The sequence below is a fragment of the Eurypyga helias genome, unplaced genomic scaffold (assembly GCF_000690775.1).
Source record: "Eurypyga helias isolate BGI_N326 unplaced genomic scaffold, ASM69077v1 scaffold30933, whole genome shotgun sequence".
NCBI classification, from domain to species: Eukaryota; Metazoa; Chordata; class Aves; order Eurypygiformes; family Eurypygidae; genus Eurypyga; species Eurypyga helias.
This window is the reverse complement of record NW_010242306.1, coordinates 56,157-78,471: the sequence shown is the minus strand read 5'-3', so window position 1 is coordinate 78,471 and position 22,315 is coordinate 56,157. Positions and strand designations below refer to the sequence as shown.

General features: G+C 36.6%; 1 protein-coding gene across 1 annotated transcript in view; it reads right to left on the bottom strand.

The window, feature by feature from the left end:
* Nucleotides 1–9,323: 9,323 nt before the first annotated feature.
* LOC104507685 (rab proteins geranylgeranyltransferase component A 1-like) overlaps nt 9,324–22,315 on the bottom strand; it is a gene marked incomplete at its 5' end in the record, with an annotated part of 55,790 nt that continues 42,798 nt past the window's right edge. The window contains 3 exons of the mRNA XM_010149046.1: nt 9,324–9,606; nt 14,918–15,084; nt 18,687–18,779. Of these exons, the coding sequence (XP_010147348.1) occupies nt 9,400–9,606; nt 14,918–15,084; nt 18,687–18,779 (467 nt within the window). The remainder of the gene's footprint in view (nt 9,607–14,917; nt 15,085–18,686; nt 18,780–22,315) is intronic.

Here is a 22,315-nt window from a genome sequence, read left to right as displayed (position 1 = left end):
GCCCTCGCCGCTGAGGCGTGCCAGCCCAGGCCTCCTGCCGCTGGTGCCCCAGCCCAGGCCCGAGAGGAGACAGGCCGCGCCATCCGTGGGGGTGGCGTCTGCCTCATTCTGTGAGCGTTCAGCCTCACAGGGAGGACACCACAGCCTCCCTGCAAGTTCTCCAAGCCCATGAAGTACAAACTCCTATCACCTCTCAGCAAATTTCAGTCCTGCCACTAAGAACACCCTGTGTGTATGTAATGGGGGTGGAGAACTGGCAGCACTCAAATGTATTTTCTTTACCTTCTATTACTTCCCACTTATTATTAAAGTATTATTCATGGGACTGGCACCATTAAACCTCCTTGATCATGTTTGACTCAAAGTTTAAAGTGTAGAGCACACAATGAAAAGATGTTTAATTAAACTGGGACATGTTAAAAAGTATAGAAATAGAGCCCTACAAGTATGCATAATTCAAGATGTAAATTAAAATAAGAATGTGCACAATACGACCACTGTATATATGATTGTGCTGGATTCAGCCAGGAAAGGGTTAAATCTCTTTACCGTGGCTGCTAGAAAGCTGTATTCCTGAATCTTCAGTGGCATCCACATAAAAACCAGCACCGGTGCCAAAATCCCAGCTTTCATCTCTATCCACTACCACATCTCAATAACCAATACTTATCACACAATCTGTTTAACACACAGTAATCAGATGTATTTATAAGTACAAAGAACATTAGGTGAAATACTACCCAAAACAAAGCCATAACACAATTTTAGGAGTTCCTTTAAAGTGTGCCTCATTCACATTTTTGTGCTTATTGGTTTTTGTTACAGGTATCCCTATGTTTTTATTTTAAATCTTTTCTATAAAAAAAGATAATTTATGCAAATAAGATATTATAAATGCTCAGAAAAAGGCCATGTAGAAAGAAACCCATAGAATTCACTGTCCATACTGAAGAGATGACATGGAGTACAAATTTCAGAAGTTATTTTGCCCTTTATAACCAGAAATAAAGCACACATCCATATTTGTTTTAATAAACTGAAAGGTGAACGGCTGCCTAATTACCCGATTTATAAGCAGTACCACAGAATAACATTTGGATAAGATTCTGAATACTTAAATTCAGTGTTGTAACTTCAAATAGTCTTCAAGGAGGATAATATTTCAAACTTCAGATCTCCCTTTTCAGAGATTCCTGATTAATCCAGTCTATTTCTTTTTCCTTTTCAAAGGAAAGGATGAGTTAGGATCTGTTAAAAAAATAATAATCATTAATTTTAAAACCCCACGTTTAGTTCATATGGCAGTATTTTTCAGATTCCCTGGACCATGGAAAGCTGGCTGAAAGCTAACTTCAAGATAGAGTTACTTTAACATTATTTTTAACTTAACAGCACAGTCAAAAGCACTTTACTACAAAAAAATCGTGACTTTCATTATATCTATAAATAGGCAACCTACTGAATTATCACACAGAATGTTAATGACATTAACATTAAGGCCTAATTAAACAATGAAGTAACATGCATTGCAATCTGCTAGAAAAATATTCATAATCAGAAAAGGTTTTTTAAAAAAAGTATAATCCAGTGTTATTTTTATTAAGCAGTCAACAGAGTTTGTGCTGATTGTACTTGTGAAACACAGAAAATGTCAAAAACATCTGCTATCCCAATTCTAATAGTTGTATTTGATTTTTTCTCAGAAAATCATTTGCACCTCTACTCAAGTATCCATTTTTACAGTTATCATTAATACTCTTTATTTCCATTGTCAAATCGATGTATTACTTTTATATTTTACTGACCTCTCAAAAGGCTTCAGAAAAAATCTGTCACCATCTTACATCTTTTTACTATGACATCAAAGGGAGACAACTCAACAAAGTTCATTGAGGAAACCAGTGCCAAAACACATACCCATTTCTCTTGAATCCCAAGTTGATACGTTATCCACTGGTTGTTGTTACCCTTCATTTGAGCACTGCTTCATCCCCCGTTATTACACTTGTGCACTTTCAGACAGCACTTCAGCGATGACACTGAAATAGGACATCTGAAGAGATTTGATGCAAACCAAATGTTTAAATGTATACTCTGTGTGGTGTGCATTTCAACTGGTATCTCCGCAGAGACGAGTATGTCCTCAAAATGGAACGGAGAGGGCTATTAGCGTTTACCATGCTCATGTCTTCAATTTAGATTCAGATTGAGAGTCTGGAAAGTAATCTAGTCTCCTGGCTTGAAACTTCTCTGGAAAGAAAATGCAAGCATCATGTACAATTGTCACCAAAATAAGTAATTTTATGATGGCTTCCTTAATAGTAAATAGCGGTTTTTGTTGTTTTTTATAAAAGCTTTTTCTTTTGGGTCTTAAAAATGTATGACATAATAAGAAACAATATTTTTTTAAAAATTTTTTATGTATTATTTCTAATATCGTCTAAAAATTACTCACTGAGGTACTTAACCAGGGCTTACCCAAATTTTTGAACAGGAAAAAGGCTGAATTCACTGGATGATTTATTCATCGCGATGGGCTCAAGCATGACTCGCAGTGACTTTCACGCTACTGTAAAGTTCCCAGAGCAGAAACGTTTCGTTACATTGGTCTGACAGCTGGTCTCTCATCATGATTAAATGGCTCTCCTTTGGGTGAGATCCAGAAATATGCTCGGGTTTGAAACAGAATAGATTCAGAAGTCCACACTGGCTGTTACCAAGTTTCTTACGTACTTCGAGCCTAAAACATGGCACAGGAGTGTCTGGATTTGTGATTTCATTAAGAGAGAAGCCTCTTGTAAGCTATCCTCTTCTAGACTCAAGTTTCTAGTATGATGTCAGCCAGTAACAAAGCCACAGTCTGGCCATTCAACTCAGGCAGAGAATACCAGCTGACCAGCAAATACCATACTGGTTTTATGGCTTGTGAACTAGGCCTTGAGGTATCAAATGAACTGCAGTCTAGCATGACGTTATCCAGGTTGTGCTACTGTGACTTACTAACCTAACACCTTCAGGACTGAGAGAACAATCACTTCCAACAGAGAAACACTGCTCAGTCCAGCTCCATGCTCAGAGAAAGAGAAATGGCATGAGACAAAACTACCAGCACTCAACTAGAGAGTAAGCTTCCTGAAGCTGCAGCAGCAAAAAAGCAGCTAAAAGAGCTGAAGCCACATTTGTTAGCCACCAGTGGTGATTGTTACCATGCAGTAACACCTCAGAGGGGAAGCCTCCTCAGTTTCAGAAGCTGTAAAAAAAAAAAAATTAGCATCATCTGTATTAACAGCAAAACTTCCTTGCACCATGCCTCTTCTGGTAACCAGAAGATTAGACTGTCACTAAGAAAGTATTCCAGTACCTGAAGGGGCCAACTAGGAAGCTGGGGGGGACTTTTTACAAGGGCCTGTAGTGACAGGACAAGGGGTAACGGGTTTAAATTGAAAGTGGGGAGGTTTAGATTGGATATCAGGAGGAAATTCTTCCCAGAGAGGGTGGCGAGGCACTGGGACAGGTTGCCCAGAGAAGCTGTGGATGCCCCATCCCTGGAAGTGTTCAAGGCCAGGCTGGATGAGGCTTGGAGCAACCTGGTCTAGTGGGAGGGGTCCCTGCCCATGGCAGGGGGGGTGGAACTAGATGATTTTTAAAGTCCCTTCAAACCCAAACCATTCTATGTTTCTGTGATTCTACCTTATGATGAAATTTTTTTGAGTTTAAAAAAAAAAAATCTGACAGGTGATAGGAAAAACTAAAATCAGGTGAAGAAGTATACTACTGAATTCTGTATACTGGGCAGTTATAAAACTTGTAACACTCTCAAAGAAGCTTTTCCCCAAGACAGAGAAGACACCTACATAAAACTGCCACTTGAGCAGCATTATATACACTGGGAGTCAACTGTTGTCTATACAACCATTGTTTACTCAAATACATCTGGGGCTTGATATACACTCAGGTTGATACCTTCCATCTTTTTTTGTCAATGTATGCAGGTAGTGTAAAATATATTGTCTGTTAGAATTGTGACAGGAAGAGTATTTTCTATTAAAGTCTCCTCTGATCAGAACTCTCATACAGTCAACAACTGCATCTTCCTGATACTTCACTGTCAACTTTCTAAATCTCAAGTGTCATTGAGATTTACAACATTCCTGCCTGGCTTCCCATCCAGATTTTGAAGAACCAGTCACTCTTATAAATAGGAACTGGCAGCCTGTAAATAAACACAATGGTAGAATTGCTAATAAGCTCTTTTTCCACCAAAAGTAATTTTTTTTGCTAAATATGAGGCTGATGATGTGAATTCTACATGGCTGACCACTTCTTAATACCTACCTCTACAGCTGAAAGTAGCCTTCCATGGTAACTTTTTATCACATTAAAAAAGTTATTCTTGAAATCATACACACCGAAGTAAAGATTTCCATCTGATTAGTGAAGCAATCTTATTACTAAAGTGGGTTGCAATAAACAAACACTTTATATTGGTGTCTCAAACTTCCAGTGTCACACCTACTTCTACAACTTACCAAAGATACTTTGCTCTACTACTTACCCAAGAAATGCAAGCAACTGCCCTGCCACAACTGTCCCACGTATCTTTGACAGTTTTGGTAATAGCAGGTAATTCTGACTTTGGAATGTTCTGTAGTGCTTGAATTCTGTACAAGTTTTAACACGAAACGTTTATGAGTTAATAATTTTGCCATAATATATATACACACACAAAGTTAATTAATCCTATTTGGAAAAAAATAGTTTAAGAATTGTATACACACACACACAAAACAATGAAGTTTCATGATGTTTTCCTAAGGAAAAGTAATAAAGCGCATCAACAGTAGATAACTGACCTGAATCTGCAGAGCATATTGATAAGTAATGGGTGAAGAGAACATTCCTTATAGCAGAAAAGCTAGGAGAGATCTCTGGAGTAGTTTAGGGTAGTTCTGACACCAGATTTTTTATTTTTTAAGGGGATGACTTGGAACTTTTCCTTAAGGGAGAGTTTTTTTTTTTTCAGGGGAGATGCTTTATGGTCACCACTGAATAAAACCCAACTTCCATAGCAGGCAAATTGATAGAAACTATCATAAATTAAGAATTAGTAGATACAAATAAGCAAAATATTGGGGAAGAGTTAACAAGTCTTTCATTGAGAAAAACTGTCTCACAAATCTACATTTTTGAGGAGTCTAATTTGATGGACAGACAATATCCAGATTACTGTGATGCTAGCCTTCCCTAAAATTTCTGACAAGATCCCTCAAAGACTCTTAAAAAACCACCAAACCTAACCATCAGAGGTAAAGGAAGCTACAATTGATTGACAGCTAGCAAAAAAGTAGGAATCATCTCAAACATGTGCTGCTGAATAATTTTATAAATTACGTTACAAAAAGGGTGATAAAATTTGCTACTGATACAAAACTGTCAGATAAGTAAAAACCAAAAATGTACTCCACAGGGTTATATGAAAGATCTACAGTAGTAACTGACTGAGCAACACAATGCACCATAAAGAATGGATAAATGTGTCCTCAGGTAAACAAAAATCTAAGTATTATTTGTACTGCACCGCCCCCAGTGCATGTGCTGGGTGTTACTCCATTTGCATGTTACCCCATTCTTGGTTAATTGTTGGTGCCTCACTCTGAAAAGCACATGTATGTTTCCCCCCCCTCCCCCGAGTCCATAAACTGCTAGATATCGTGTAGAAACCTCACACAGCAGAAGGGGAAATGAAGTGCACGGTTCAGTTGATCTCGGAGCATGAAGGTTATGACAAACAGCCCACTCCCACTACAGCCATCCTGCTTTAGCTATTTCCCTCTCTTGGTCTGTCCTGTCCCTCCTTTCTTCTTTCCACCACCCGAGGAAAGCAGGTAGTTCATGTTTTCCCACTCCCAGCCCGGAAAAGTGCTGAGGAAATTGATTTTACGCTTTCAACAGCTGAGATTATGGATTGTAAGTGACCTAGCCTCTTATTGTGCGAAAACAGTATTTTAGTATTTCTGACTTGTCATTAATCAATACACTACTAGCAAATTATTCTTGAAATTAAGCTGTTGCAAGTCACATGGCTGATGTAAAACCATCTGGAGGAGAGGCAGAGGGGCCTAAAATACAATGAGATGTGAAGCAGAAGGAGCCATGCAACCTCCTGAATACAGAAAGTAACAGTAATACTGGCTACATAAAGAGAAACGTTTAGAGGAGCTCTGACAAGATTTGGAAATGTATGGAAAATATAAAATGCAATAAAAAAAGATAACAACCCTGAAAATTCCTCAAGTCCTCCCCACTTTCAGGGAAACAGCACACAGCTTGTGTCCCATCACATTTCCATGCAGGAGCTGACAGTGCCTGGACATTTCTGAATCAGCAAGTCTAACATGAAGATATTTTTTCAGGGGTCAATTTTCCCATTGATGCAAGGAGGATTTACACATGCAAGTCCCATTAACATTAATAGAAGTTACCTACATAAATCCCCTTGCAATGATAGGAGAAAAGACCCCATAGTCTGCAAGGATCTAAGTTCTAATGATTACCTGTCAAATGGCCCTAAGCATCATCACCACCAGAAAAAGCAGACGTAGCAGCTTCATGGCTGAAAATACTGGCAAAGGAACAGTAACTAATTGCAGTCATACAGATAAGGCAATACAACAGCACCAGGGAAAATGGCATAGAATTGACTGTTTGACTATTAAGAGTTAATCCAATTAACCAAGTTAAAAAGAAAGTACTCATTAAAAAAGGAATTCAAACATATCAAAGCACTCCTTAGGAAAAAAAAGGTGTGAATATTGTATGAGCTCCAAGGTGCTTGAAGGATAATACAGCTACTTGTTTAAAAATTCAATTAACCTTATCTTTCTTTAACTTGATTTATTAATAATCCTACAGATAAATTGCCAGTTTTTAAAAAGTCATGTTATCTTTTGAATACATCCTGTATGACAAGCCTGAAAAACTACCTCAAATACGCCTAACCCTCACTTTGTACGCTTAAATCATTTAAAGCAAGAACAAAACGCAGTTCAGTGTATGATTTCTGTGAAATGCAAAGATCAAGTCTCACCTACTGCTATTGCAAGTGAGCTATTGGGTACTCAAGTACCATAGGAAAAACATTTTATGCTTCCATTCGCCATACCGACGAGACATGAAAACAGTTTTTAAGCAATCAATGTAGTGTAAAGTCATAGCCTACAACTTGTAGATTATTCTGCCTCACCTGAAATCAAACCTGCAGTGTTTCCAAACTTTGCTTCCCAGGGACACGAAGCACTAAGATGCTACTTTACACAAACTGGGTAACTTGTATAAACATACTGCCACACACACAAACTTTGATATTATTACAGATGTCAACATGATGAAAGGAGACAACAGAATTATCAGGAAATCTCAGCTAACAAATGAACTGCTTTTCTCGCGTAATTGAAAGAAAACACAGAAAAGTGCACTTGCAAGCAAACCTTTAATTTTCATCAAACGATTTCCTTGTAAACATAGAAGATGAAAAATTCAACTATGATCCCTATTACTGAAAGACAAACAGGGACTAGGTCCTCCACTTAGTTCTTTTACAGCTCTTTAGATGTTAAATACAATGACCATATACTCATGCTTTCCAATACACATAAAAATTCCAGCTAAATGAAGAGGCAGTCTGCTTATTACTATACAGAGTAAATGCTCAATCACAAGCATCCAAAGATAACTGTTGTTTAACACTGGAAACATTTCAACCACGTATTTTTGAGGACTTTGGTATCATACACGCTAGGGTACCTATCCAATAAACAAAGAGCATCAACACTAACAAACCAGTTTTGAAATGCAAATTGGACAATGAATTATGCTGCAAGACAAAGTGAAGTTAAATCCATCAGTGATGCTGTAAAAAAATAAATAAATTAACCTTTATGGCATGAAGCCGTTTTGAAGGCAGGCACGCGCACTGCGAAACTGTACAAAAGCCTGCAAGTGTCAAGTTCAGGCAGTGCTGAATAGTCATTAGTCAGTGGCATTTTTTATTTACATACAGTATTTGAGCACCGCTCGAACTATAACGAAGTTTGTGTAGAAGTTTAAACCCCGACTCGTCAAAATTCACTCCTTTCTAGATTTAGATAAACTACTGATCTGTTGGGTGCACATTTTAAGGTACATCTTTCAGTAACTGCTAAATATTTTTCATCACCTGGGTATCTACTTTCAAGCATTGGTCAGAAGAAGTGCAAGTTTATCCTGGTCATTTACAACAGCTTTCTCATTTTGTAATTTTTCATACAAACTAGACTTATAAATCCCTCAATAACTTTTATCCTATAAATACTTTATGATTTATCATTACAAAATACGTAATTTACATCTATCACACTAATTCTAATCCTATTAACTGGGATCAATACAAACCTTTGGAATTATCAGTTGAACCTTCTCCCCTCCACAAAAACCCCTCCATGAACAATCATTTAAACTTCTCAGGCAGCATACTTCAAACAAATAACTACTGGCTTATTTAAGGCCCAAAACACTGCAACAAATCCAAGCAAACTGAGTGGATATGCTCCATTTATAATTTTTAATTTTGTTGGCAAGTCTAGCATTAAACATGTAAACAGTTTTTGTAACTGCAGTATATCAGATCACTAGTGAAAACATGTGACTGCGCAACGGCCAGATCTTATTTAAGGATTTTCTGAATGTAAAACAGTTTCATCTGAGGAACATCTATTGGATTATATTTGCTTCTAAATTACAGCAATAATTTCAAAACCATACAAGAAATTTTTCATTATTAATTAAGGAAGCATGGTATCTATTACATATTCTAAAGCCACTCTGGAACTGCCAGTTGTTATTGCCTTTAAGTTCCATTCATAAAACCACTTTGAAAGACAGATTGTGAAACTCACTTTCAGTTGTTTAATTAGCACAGACAAAATGATTTTTAGAAGCACTGTGATGCATTGTAACAGAAGATCATCTTCTGGCTGGTAAGCAAACTTGCACATTTTTAATTTTGAGTAGGTTTGACTTGTTGCCTGTTTGAAAGATGGATGATTCCTTCCAAGATGTAAACCAAAAGCAAATTCTCTCAACAAATCATGAATCCTATTTCAGTGTTTTAAATTCAGATGCTTTGTTCTGTGTTTTTTGTTTAGCTACAAACACCCCTGGATCTGGTGGACCTATGACTATTTAGAAAGGTCTCAGCTATCAATGAAACTGCTTGATGAAGAAAGATTATTCAAGCTCAGGGAAGTAAGGCAATTGCAAATAATACAGCTATGGGTTATTTAAACCTCTTTTTTCTTACCCTTCCTCCCTTACATTTTAGTTTGGGTCAACCTCCTCTTCTACTAAGAGAATAGTGCTAATTCATTCTTCATTTTCTTCTTTCTTAGCAGCAGTACTACCTCCACTACTGCTTTCTTCAGTTGAGGATTCAGGTTTTGTCTCTGGTGAATTACTGAATCCAGACTCTTCTGTTGCAATCTCATCTTCATCATAAATAATATCTTCTGGATTTGGTGGTGGTGGACAAAATTCCTCTGTAGGAAACATTTCTTGGAAAATAGTCTCAGCCTATTCAGAAAAAAAGGATAAAATAAACTTTACCTTGAAATGTAATACCTTGCAGCAATATTTTACAGATATTTAAGATTAACCTCTGTTCTTTCAAATCAACAGTGATTTAATACTCTGACAGTACTGTAAACACATGGGAAATGCATTCCTTCTTGCAGTCCTCAAAAAGGAAAAAGTAATCTCTCTTTTTACATTGTTCTACTACGAAAGGCACAGCATAGGGCTTGTTAAAAAATGCTGGTCCTTCTACACTGTACTGAGAACAACAAAGATAATTTTCTGCAAGCAAAATGATCTTTTCCGCTATAAAAATATCCCTAGCTGCAGTGAAATGCAAAGCATGGGAAAGATCTTGCCACTTTCCAGAAAGAAGATTCCATTTGATGTAACAAGGTAAACCAGGAAATTGTTAATATGTACAGTTTACACCACATCTATATGGGTTTCCTTCTTAAATTTAAAAATTCCAAAAAATAAAATCCATTTCTGTTTTTACAAACACCTTATGTTGTCATCCAATGGATTATCATCACTGAAAATACAGGTGTATTTGCATACAATACTTTTAGAATTTATTAAAAAACCCTTATCATTTCAGTGTATGATGTGTGTACACCTATGTGCACAAATGTGCCTTTCTGAAAAAAAAAAGAAGTGCAAGCAACTTTTCTTTAGATAAAAGGACAGTAACTCTTAAGACAGAGCTCAAGGATTTAATTTACAATGCCACTTACTCTTCATGCCACCACGGTTTAGAATTAAGTACACATAAAAAGTCAAGTGTTTTGACCACTGTAATGAAAGATGTTAAAAAGAAACACATTCTTGACAACATCAGGGTAGCTGTTATTACAGCATACAGAATACAACTACAAAATCTGGGAGAAGAACCATCAAAATAATACAATCTAGAATTCTTGAGATTCAAGTATTTTATAAAAACAAAGGAAGCTAAAAATCCTTTAAAAAAACCTCAGAAGAATGCAAGGAGCTTTGTTAATTAATGTTAAGCAGTTTACATGTTCTTGTGCAAATAACCTATCTATAAGCTTATCTTAAAAATAAAAAAACCCTGAAAGTTAGAGACACCCAGAAATGTTTTTACTGAATCAACATGCATTTCACATTTCCATAAAGTTTTCTTGTCCGAGTCCTTAAGCTTCAAAGACAAATGGAGAAAACTGATGCAGAACACAGTTGTGTTTTGGGTTTCTTAAAAGGCAAAGGAATATTGTCTCTATTTTGCCTCTTCAGTGAAGCATGCCCTGAAGACGACCTGTGATGAGAGCTCCCACATAGGGAAGAATGCATTTCATCTTTATATTCATAGTGCTACCAGACACGGCACTGAAAAAGCGGACAGGAGGGTCAGTTCATGCCAACTGCAAAGGCTGATTACATGATGTGGATTCGTGGACAAGAGGGAATTGTTTTCAGATTAATACATCATTGAGCATGTATCTAACAGGTTTCTGTGATAAACTTCGCTGCCCACCAGCAGTGGATTTGTATCACCAGCACGTGAATGTAGGACTCTATTATTAACTGCTTAAATGACCCTGTCTACTCTCAGTTCAATTTAATTTTTCATTCTGCTTCCTGATTTTCACTCTTCCATACCCATTTAAAACCACTTATTTATATTAGTATATTAAAAAAAAAAATTCTACTCTCTATTTCAGAAACATGGTTTTATAATTTGAAAACCTTGCCTGGTAAGTCTAGGGGCAAGGGAGTAAAAATATACTACAAGAAGTTTACAAAACTAAGTTTCTGAAGCTAAGAGAAAGACTTTTCATTTCAAGTCTGTACTTGCCCTTAAAACTCCAAAAATATATTTAAACTACTATTGTAATTAATAGAATATTGAAGAAACATGTTGTATTTTGTACTAAGTACATGACAAACTAGAGCAGTCAAACATTTCCTATGCAGTTCTCAACAACTATTCAGTCTCCAATCAGTCAGCAAATATGCACTCCAAAGATGGTCAAATAATTATGAGATTGAGCATGGAAAGAAATTCTCAGTACGTTACGCAGGGCGTCATGACATCGATTATCACTGAACAATTTAATGGCATAGAATGCTTTCAGGTCTAACAATTTTTTAAGTTAACCTTATCCAGCTGAAGTCATGCAGGATAACCAATAATAATTTAACAGCTCCTTTGTTGGAACAATTTGATACTTACCGTAACTAATTCAGTTGGTAAACAGTTCCTTCAGTATGTAGTAGTTACGTGCACCAGCTTTCAAGTGTGCACTTTTGAGCTGAGCATTAAGACATAGGCATGTAAAGCACCTGCACACATATTCTTATTTAATAACTTACTGCTTGAAGTGGAGTAAAATGTTATTTTCTTACTGTTTTACTGTATCCCAAGTGCTCATGCTGATGACAAGCTGGATGGGCTTTCATAGCAACTTTAAAAGAGAAAACTACCAAACTCCTAGTAGTTTGAAATACAACACACTTGAGTAACTCTTACAGTCTTCCAGATAAAAAATAACATGGTTAAAGGGCAAATATTGGCATGACAATTTGAGTGCTTCCTCTCATGAACATGAAGATGTCTTAGAAATCTGAAATACTTCATGTCCACTGCTTTTGACCACAGTAATTCATGTAAGGCTGTAGCAGCAAAAACCATAGAAAACTGGAAGGCACATGCTTTACTTTATCCATACATACAGAATTTGAAGGAACCGTAACTGGTACTTTGTATTTTATTTAGCCTATCCTCCAGGTAAGTAAATGCAGGCATCCAATTAATTCATTATTACACTAGGAATTCAACATTAAATTAAATAAACCAAGAATGAAATCATCTGTATACTGAGCTGTAGATGGATAATGGTCTTTAAAATCTGTGGTGTCTTGACTTTTACATCAGCTATCATCAATACAATCAAACAGCATGACACCTAGAAGTTAGTAATACTAATGGCAATGAAAACAAATCATGGGAAGTATCATTAAATCAGTAAACATAGAATTAATTAGAGAAATTAGATTTAATTTTCCAAGCTATCTCCAAGACTAATACACACAGCAGTTTTTTGCTTGTTTTCTAAAGTGTTCAGATCCATGAGTTTCTACATATCTCACGTTCGGAGATTTCCATCCCATTGCTAGGAAGATGAAAGTGATCTGGGAGAAGCAGGCACCCCAACTTAACGTATTTCCCTCCTCCACTTGTCTAGAAGGTACCTGCATGATAGATGGGAAGGGTGTATTCTAACTGCGAGTTCTGCTTTATTTTCAGCCTATTCTTCACTTTGTTCTCACATACACTCCTCACTACTTTTTGCCATTATGGATTTTGATTACAAACATGTTTACGCTAAAATATTTTTCATTCTAACTAGTGACCTTTTGTTTCAAAACAGGTTCAGCTTCTATCTACTCTTTCTGAAAGGCAGTGTTTTAGGCTCTTGATTGTTTCTCCTCCGAGATCTACTTGTTTAACATCTATCTCGCTGACGGTCAACAGACTTAACACAAAGACTAACTACAACACCTAGAATATTTAAACACAGCTTGATCTACAATACCATTAGTCACTGATAAGAAAAAGAGCTCTTAAGGTAAGACAAAGCTGAATTCTAGAAAAGGTGGCTATCAGAATTAGGAACTGGCTGTTTTAAAGTGTATTTAAACAGCTTTTAATGGGTTTAAATATGTTAACTGTTTTAAATAAGTTTAAAAAAATCTCATTTAGCAAGGAACTCATTTACAATTTAAAACTGCTACCATAATAATTGTCTTGCATTATCTTTTGTCTTTACAATTCTTTATCCTCTTGGGAGGGAAATTATTGTCTTGTAAAGCAAAATAAGGGGTACTATTAGCCTTTAATTATATTGTTCTGACCCTACAGTTAGGCTAAGTCAGCCTTTCCATTTGAAAAACTTATTTTAAGAGGTTTATGACTTACTCATAAAAAACTCCTGCAACTGGCTAGAAGATGGTATGCACACTCTCTGAACGTGGCCATTAAAAAACCACAGCTTTGAAAACGACCAGCGCCAGTTAATCCTACCAAGACATAAAAGTGTTCTCACATTAGCTCTGCGAGCACCCTGACATCACAGTGACTGCTGGGGTAGATTTGCCTACGCAGTTGTATCTTCCCTATCAAGGTGGATCTCTGAATGGAAGAGCAAAGGAGAAGCATTCCCGTAGTTGCCTTTTGTTGAACAAGTTGTAATCTACATATTCACATGATGTTGCTGTCTTCTGCTACACTAGTGGGGAAGGCACAATGAGAGGTAGGGTATTAAGTACTTTGTGAACTTCTGTGTATTGACCCTTGAAGATCTGGTGTCCCTGCATATTCTGCCTGTTGCCAATACACAGAAGGTACCTATTTCATGACCTCTCCATCTGCCTAGTTTTGTTTAAGGAGCTTTCCCTCTTCACGTCCAATTTCAAAGCACTAGGAGTCTGTCTTAAATTGAGTACCGGTATGGTTTGCCTACTACTAGGCAAGTTGCAAGTGGTTCTCAGTTAAAGATTCTAGTTAACAGGAACACCTAAATACTGAGAACTAAAAATCAGAACTGAGTGTGCTTTGGTGCCGAATACTAGCTCAAGGTCATGAGTAGAATGACATTCCCCTCAATTCCTTAAGAAACACAGTTACACCATAATTTCTTAATAAAGTGATACTAAGGCAAAGAAAAGGTAAACTGAGACAGACAGCTTAACGTATCGGATTAGTAATTATGCTGGGCTTTTTCCCAACAGCTTTTAGCTTTGTGACTATGTCCTCCAGTTATTTAAGTACTTTGATGATCCTTCCAACCTGAACTGTATATGTACCTGAACTGTATGTATGGCTTTTCTGACCCTTTATTTGTAATGCTTCTCTACTACTCTATCTCCTCCTTAACCTTACAGGCAAAAGACTACCTATTTGGGGAGTTATTGTCTGTATTTCTGAGTTACTTAACAGTTTTTCATTTCCACAGTATTAGAGCAAGTAACCATTCTACCAAGACCATCATCTTCAGATACTGCTGCTTTCTAGATACCCTTTACCTCTTCAGATCAGCTATCTGCTACTTCTAATGTTGCTGTATCAACTGACCTTTTCTCAAGTTTCCTCCATTCTCAATCGCACTGACTTTCACTTTGCTCATTTTGTCAAGATTTTGGTATAACTAGCTGTGAAGCTTCATATCTGCATTAGTACTAATTACCCAGCATAATACAGAATAACCCAGAACAAACTGACTGCATAGGACCTGCTTAGGTCTTTAATTTTAAAGTTTTTGCAACCAAAAAAATTGATTTGCCCAACCTGTTTGACAGCACAGTCATTTCCTAAAGCAGCATCTGGTCCAGAACAGACATAAACATTTGAGGGTAAGTGGTCATATGAATTTTTGTCAATTCCTGAAGAATCTCTCATGTTGAAGTAGACTGCCCAAAGGACTCTAGGTTTTTCCAGTTCTTCATTTTCAGCCTCTGGAGGGGGGTGGGAAAAAAAAAAAGTGTTTCCAGTAATCAGTGTTCATATGCAATAAGAGAAATATGTAATCCAGCATGCTAAAAGCCAATTTATTAACATGGAATTACTGTAATAAAGTATTCTTTTTCTTTAAAAGGCCTATTAATTTTACTTTCCATTCTTTTCTGAGGTACTCTTTCATCATACTTTTCTTTTACAACCATAGGTATGTAGGACAGGACAAGGGGTAACAGCTTTAAAGTGAAAGCTGGGAGATTTATATTGGACATCAGAAAGAAATTCTTCCCAGAGAGGGTGGGGAGGCACTGGAACAGGTTACCCAGAGAAGCTGTGGATGCCCCATCCCTGGAAGTGTCCAAGGCCAGGCTGGATGAGGCTTGGAGCAACCTGGTCTAGTGGAAGGTGTCCCTGCCCATGGCAGAGGGGTTGGAACTAGATGACATTAAGGTCCCTTCCAACCCAAACCATTCTGTGATTCTGTCTAAACTCTACTTATTCTGTAGACACTATGCCACATAAGAACCCATGATCACCTAAAAGCCTACTACAAAGAGGCTTGGTCTAAATTTAAAAGCTTTCCACTTCACCATTTCTAGTCTACTCTGGATGAACTCCATGAGCATATGTCAGTCTGAATCAGTCCTCCACATTCTGTGTCAGCTTGAAGCTATTGCATTCCATATGCAAACACATTTTTGATGCATAATTTTTTCCACTCATTTAATATTTTATGTTTGTGTGGGTACTCTCAACAGACCTTTGTGTGCTTTAATCTAAGGAGACAGTAACTAAGGCTCATGGTTTAAATAAACAAAGTTTTCAAGAAAAATCCACAAGCACCCCTCAAAATTAACTGCAGATAAAGAACTACCAAACCCCAGAAGTACGGTCTTTTGAGATGTGTGATATGCAGTATGTAGAATCTCTCTGCTGTGGAAATACTGCTAAATGAAAATACATGATTAATTCATATTTATCTATGCTTACTGAGGACTTGTACTAGGCTACAATACTCATTACAAATACAAAATGATCATAAACTCTGTCTTGCTTGTTCATTGTCTGTACCCTCTTGCAGTTACTCTGCACATTAATACAACCTCTCTATGCACAGGCAGAAAAACCTCTGGGGGGATGAAGGGCACTTTTTAACTGTGCAGAATGCAATGAAGGAACACACAACAGAGATTCTTAGCTTAATAGATACTATTTGGCATATTTTCTGTCCCCTTTTTGGTATTTTACCTCCTCTAAAACAAATGAAGCTTGTAAAAGACCTTGCGAGATTTACTTCTCTCCAAGGAAGAAACTTCTAGGTAACAACAGCATTCAAAACAGTATTTTAAAGCAGTTGGATTAGAAAAAAAAGAGATAAATCTATGCTATTCCTTCAGTATCTTTTTATAACTGTCAAATACTTTGAAAAAAAAAAGGTGCTAACCATACTGAACAGTTTGAAATATAAATTAAATTCATCAGCCTGTGAAAGTCTGAGCCTTCATACAGGGCAAGATGCTCTTTAATATATTTAAAAGTTCACATTGCTCATAAAAGTTACTTCTTCCTCATTTAGGCAGGAAAATGAATGGAGTCCTCTTCTCCAGGTGACTTTGCCTCTTTGACCTGCCATGGCCCAGTGCTCACTTTATCTGGTGATTCATTTTCAATAACTCCAACAGTATTTGTTCTGACATTTTAATTAAAATACGACCACTACCTCATCCTGATGATAAAAAGGCCTATGTGTCTGTGAAAACTAGCTTTTCAGTGCCTCAGTGCACCTGAGGACCTCTATGATCACAGAGTTTCTACAGAAGAATTTCAGTCAGGTTCTAAACAATATATCATTTTGAAACTGGATCACTTTAAACATTAAGATTAATGCTAACCCCCAGATGATTAGAAGACACTAAACTGCAATCTAATCTTTTATTCACCAATTGACTCTTTGAAACACATGGAACTGTCTTGGACATTTAAGAGACATTAAATATTAAAAGTTAGAAATTAGCAGGCTTTAAATTAATAAATTTCAACACAAAAAGTTTGCAGCTCTCCAATCTAGAATTTTTTCTATTTACAAGCCCTAGTTGTGTTCCACATATTTGTTTAGTAAAGGTTCCTGTTCTACAAACTTAGTAAAAAATTTACATCTTTGGGACATCAAAATAATTGCCTTTCCTGTAAACAAAGAAGAAAACTAATACTATTTCATACCATACTTACTATTAAAAGCACTTTGTTGTCTGACAAAAACAGTAAGATATTTGCTTTTTCATTAAAAGGTAGAGAAAAGAAAAAGTAAAAATGCAAAAGGACAAAGAAAAACAAACTTGTGAAAAGCTGAACTCAACCCTTCATGAAACACTGTTCTTGGTTACAGAGCCCTGAGAGGAAAAAGAAAGACTGGCCACATAAAAGCCTGCAGTTTAGTTTTTAAACAGGAGAAAAGTCTATCTGAATTAATGAGGTTAAGAATGAAGTATAACAGCAAATATTATAAGCAAGCCAATTATAAATATTATAAAATAGATTCACATATCACTAAATTGCGTATATACAAATGTAAACACTTCCACTGACAGCTGAGTGTTGTTTTTTCCCAGAAGAGCTATGATATGAGCACATTATATTTAAAAATCCTTTGCCAGGGATAGAACACAGCAACACCTTCTATGTGCACACTACCTATTCCACAAGCATCTACCAAAAATATGATTAAATTCAAGGTCTAGAGATTAAATTTCAAAGATTTCTGTGGAACTAGCTCAAAGTATCTCAGGGACAATTTCTTTCTAGGCAATAAATGCTTTGTCAACAGCTACTTTCTTCTAGGACTGTGAAATTGTCCATCTCAAGGTCAAAGTTCAGGAAAGTAGCTGGGAAGGCTTCCTTAAATTTAGGGCCATATAGTTCATTATTGGAAACGACTGGAAATTTCTGTTCCTGCAGTGCTAAACAAATTTATGCTTCCATTGCTTACAGCAGAACTCAGAGAATTTCCAGTAAAAACAGCAAACAAGGAAGCACTTGAAGAAGACAAAAGTATGAACACCAGTGTTAGAATAAGAGAAGGCAAAAGACAACGAAGAAGCTTATAGCACTGCGCACATCTGGCACCTGGAGGAGAAAAGCAGGCCACTAACTTTTGGCTTTCGAGACCTTTAGGTTAGATTAGTTAGGGATATGCCCAAGTGAAATCACTAAAACCAAGGTTGTGTCTAAACCCAGGTTCACAAATATTTCATTTCACTACTGCACCTTTGAAAGACATACTGAAGAGCAAATATGTTTCCAGGAAAAAGAATGTATGAAAAAACTAAAAAGGTCCTAGACACTTGTATACTGAAGTTAAAACACAGCTGAAGAACACTCGGAACATGAGATCATGAAAAACAAAAAATCTGACATCTGTCTAATCAATCTCACTCTTAAAATAGATTCCTTTACTTTGAAATGCTGATATCTAATTAGCAGCTCACCATATGTTGGCTCTGATGGCAGATTCAGATGTTCAGTAACAGATACTTTAGTTACAAGGGTAAATTATTTCTTTTTTTTTAAATAATATCTTAATACTTCATTTATTCATTTTTACCTTTTTCTGTATTTAGATTGAATAACTTCTGTACAACAGGCTCCAAATCTTCCCTGGCAGTTTTAGTTGATGGGCAGGTAAAATGGACTAAATCTGTTAAAAGAACACAAACTAATTATAGTTACCAGTACAGAGATCTATAAATATCATTTACCATTTTTAAAGGCCAAGGCAGGCTTTTAGAAATCACTGCTCTTCTTGTATATCACTTCCTTTAACCCAGAGAAGTAGTGTACCATGGAAATACAGCATATATATACACCACACAAATTTTCTTAATACATGTCCTAATTATCTCTCTTCCACATACGTTGGCAAGGCAAAAGTATAATTCATTTTCAGCAGAGCAGACAGAGGTGGTGTCTATTGGTACCAGGAAAAGCAGCAGCAAGAATCTGGGTAACACACTATATTTGCCACGAATGACACTGAGAAACCCCAAGAACATTCTTACCAGCACTGACAGTCCAGTGGTTCAACAGCATACTAAACCCACAAACACCACTGCTTTCATCAGTGCTCTCCTTTCAGAGCTAAATAGGGACTGAGGGGGAATTTGGAAATTTGCCTACTCACAGTTTCAGTCTGGCTGCAGAGCAGTAAGTAGGAAGCTATCTTTCTCCACTGAAGTAAGAAGTCTGAGCAAGACTTCAGTTTCTTCTATTGTACTAAACAGTAAATAGGAGATGGAGTGAAGAGATGCGGGTTTTATGTCATAGTGCAAGTGGGCTGGCAGTGAACTGTTTCTCTTCAGCCCCAGGGAGAATGGAGAACACTGGGAAGGAACACAGTCATGTTTTGACAGACTAGAGAGACTTTAAAGACTAGCCCTGCTGAGTATGAGAGAACTATCCTGGGATGTAAGTTATGACATATGCAATCCCTTGGTACAACTTAACAAAAAAGCTCTATAACATTTTATTCATCCACCTTCTTACAGGATGAGGGAAACAAGTGTGTTGTGTTTGGGCAAGGGTGAAATTATCATAGAATCATAGAACGGTTTGGGTTGGAAAGGGACCTTAAAGATCATCTAGTTCCAACTCCCCTGCCATGGGCAGGGACACCTTCCACTAGACCAGGTTGCTATTATTAAAATTAGATTGAAATTAGGTCAGGTGGGCCAGTAAGGATTTATGGTAGTTTGCAGAACGGATTTCCAGAGGTGCTCTGTACACATCAGGAACCAATCACAGAGTACAGCAAACCGGTATTGGAAAGATATGGCATAAAAAGATTTTGGGCCACAAGAATACATTTGTGGAATGGCATAATTAATCAAAATTCACCTTACAGCATGAGCAGATCGACGTCACCTAGTCCAAGCCTGTATTTGTGAAAATTCACAATTTTGCTTGATTATTGCAGATTTGATATTTAGATTTCTTGCACAGGTACTTCTCTCAGGAAAATAAAATTGCTGAACAGATTGCTCATGGAACATACTACTCCTTTATTTGTTCTGTTTTGCAAACCAATGAACCTGCTGACTCCTTAGAAAAGATAACCTCTCGACCACTTCTCCGTTCCACTCTGCCTCTATTCAGATGCAGAGCCAGCTACTCTGCTGCTTCATCCCTGGTTTCACATCCATTCATCCAGGTATTTAAAAACCTCATCTTAAAGCTTTTTATAAAACCATCTTAATAGACTCCTTTGTTACTAAACGGTTATCTGGAAAGTTATCAGCAGAGAATCATGAAGAAGTTTAACACAACTTTGTACAAAGTTTAAACTGATTCATTTTTTCTTCATTACTGTACCCTTTTGATCAATTTCACAGCTATGCAGAGCTATGGCGTTACTTTAAATCCCTCTGACATTCCTCTCTTTTCACTGAAGTCTGGCTGTGTTTGTGTCAGTACTTACAAATACATCATACATATCTGCAGCGATTTTCTGGCTGCAGTTATGCCACAGAAAGTTTGACACAGACTCCAGGAGGACCAGAAATGTAACCCTTCACGCTCCTCCTCTTTCAGACGGCACACACAGAGATTATATTCAAACATTAATTTCTTATTTAACCAAAACCAAACCTGCTGTCTAAAAGGAATATGTACTAAAAAAAGTAAATGAAAACAGGTGAGGATAATGAGAGTCTCCCTGTAACCTTAACTAAATGTTTACAACCCCAAACACTGTAACAGAATCTATTCTTTCCTGAAAAAACCCAGCTATAAATCGCTAAACTTCACATCATTTACTTTCTATAAAATCTTTTTTATTATCTTTAAGGTTATGGCTATGACTCACAGTCATCAGTATATATTTTGATTATATTTGATTTACTCAGGTATAACTGCATTAGTTACAGTGGTTGCCAACATTTGTCTTCAAGTAATTCTTCTAGCAAGAAGAACGATGAGTTTAGTTCATGATTTCATCATTACAGCCTCAATTTTTAGGGCAAGTGAAGGAGTTTGGTTCCACTCAACTGGCAATACAGATTATGTGCCTGTCATTTATGCAGTGTGATCAAAGAGCAGATGTATTTGTATACTTACCTTAAATAATTGTTTGAAGGAGACATCCGTCAGGTTAAAATCCATTTAGAGATAATGATGTAAAAGTTTAAAAATTATGAAATATATCCCATAACTAGAACTCAGCTATACCTCAAATACAACTACATTATTTAAATGCATGAAGACAAATTTCATTAAGGAATGAAACAAAAAATAAAACAAAAACATTTTGTTGCTCATCTATTTGAAGTTCACATAACATACCAACAACGGTCATAAAGCCCTGCACAGGGAAACTACTAATGGAAATACTGGGATGTCCCTTCTAGAAAGGTGATCTCTTAGATATTTTTAGGATGAAAGAAATTAATGCAGTAGACAACAGTAAGTTCTTAAAAGAATTTTTGTAACTTTTCCACAAGTAGGTCACGATGCACTCCTTCCTCCCAGATCTCATAATGGGACATAATCCTACCTCTACCAACACTTTCAGAAGATAAAAGGCCCCCAGTTATAGTGTAGTCCAGGTATCTCAATTTACTAGTTCAGCTAAGGTACTCCTTTTCAAAAAACAAGCTAATGACAAGCTACAAGTCAGATTCACATGCTTCACATTTTTTTTAAACCTACTGATGGAAAAATTTATTATTAAGTGAAAATAAGTCTATTAACCTACCTATTAATTGTTCAGTATATGCTGATGAAGAAAAAAGGCAGAAACAGACAAGAACTCATATTCCAAAATATTCTGCTGGAAATAACCCTGCAATACAACTTGATGCTTGCATGGAAAACTTATCCTTATGAAAACAAAAATTGGTAGCATTTTTTACGGGGCCACAGAATCCTAGAGCATAGAGATTCTCCTAATTTCTAAAGGGAGTCTGAAAGGAAAAAAAAATCCCCAAAACATGCATCTGTATTAACTAAGACCTCACATCTTTTTACTTACTCTTTTGTTCAGAAATTATTTGAGAAAACACTTTGGGTGGGTTCTGGCCTTTTAATTATAGTGGTAAGAGAAATCCCTGGCAGAAAATTTTACAAGGAAAACATTTCTAAGTTAAAAAATAATCTTACTGTTTTGACTTGAAGACTGCACAATCTTAGCTAGTTACAGTGGAGACCAAACAGTCTGCTAGAGCTCTCCACTAACCTTAT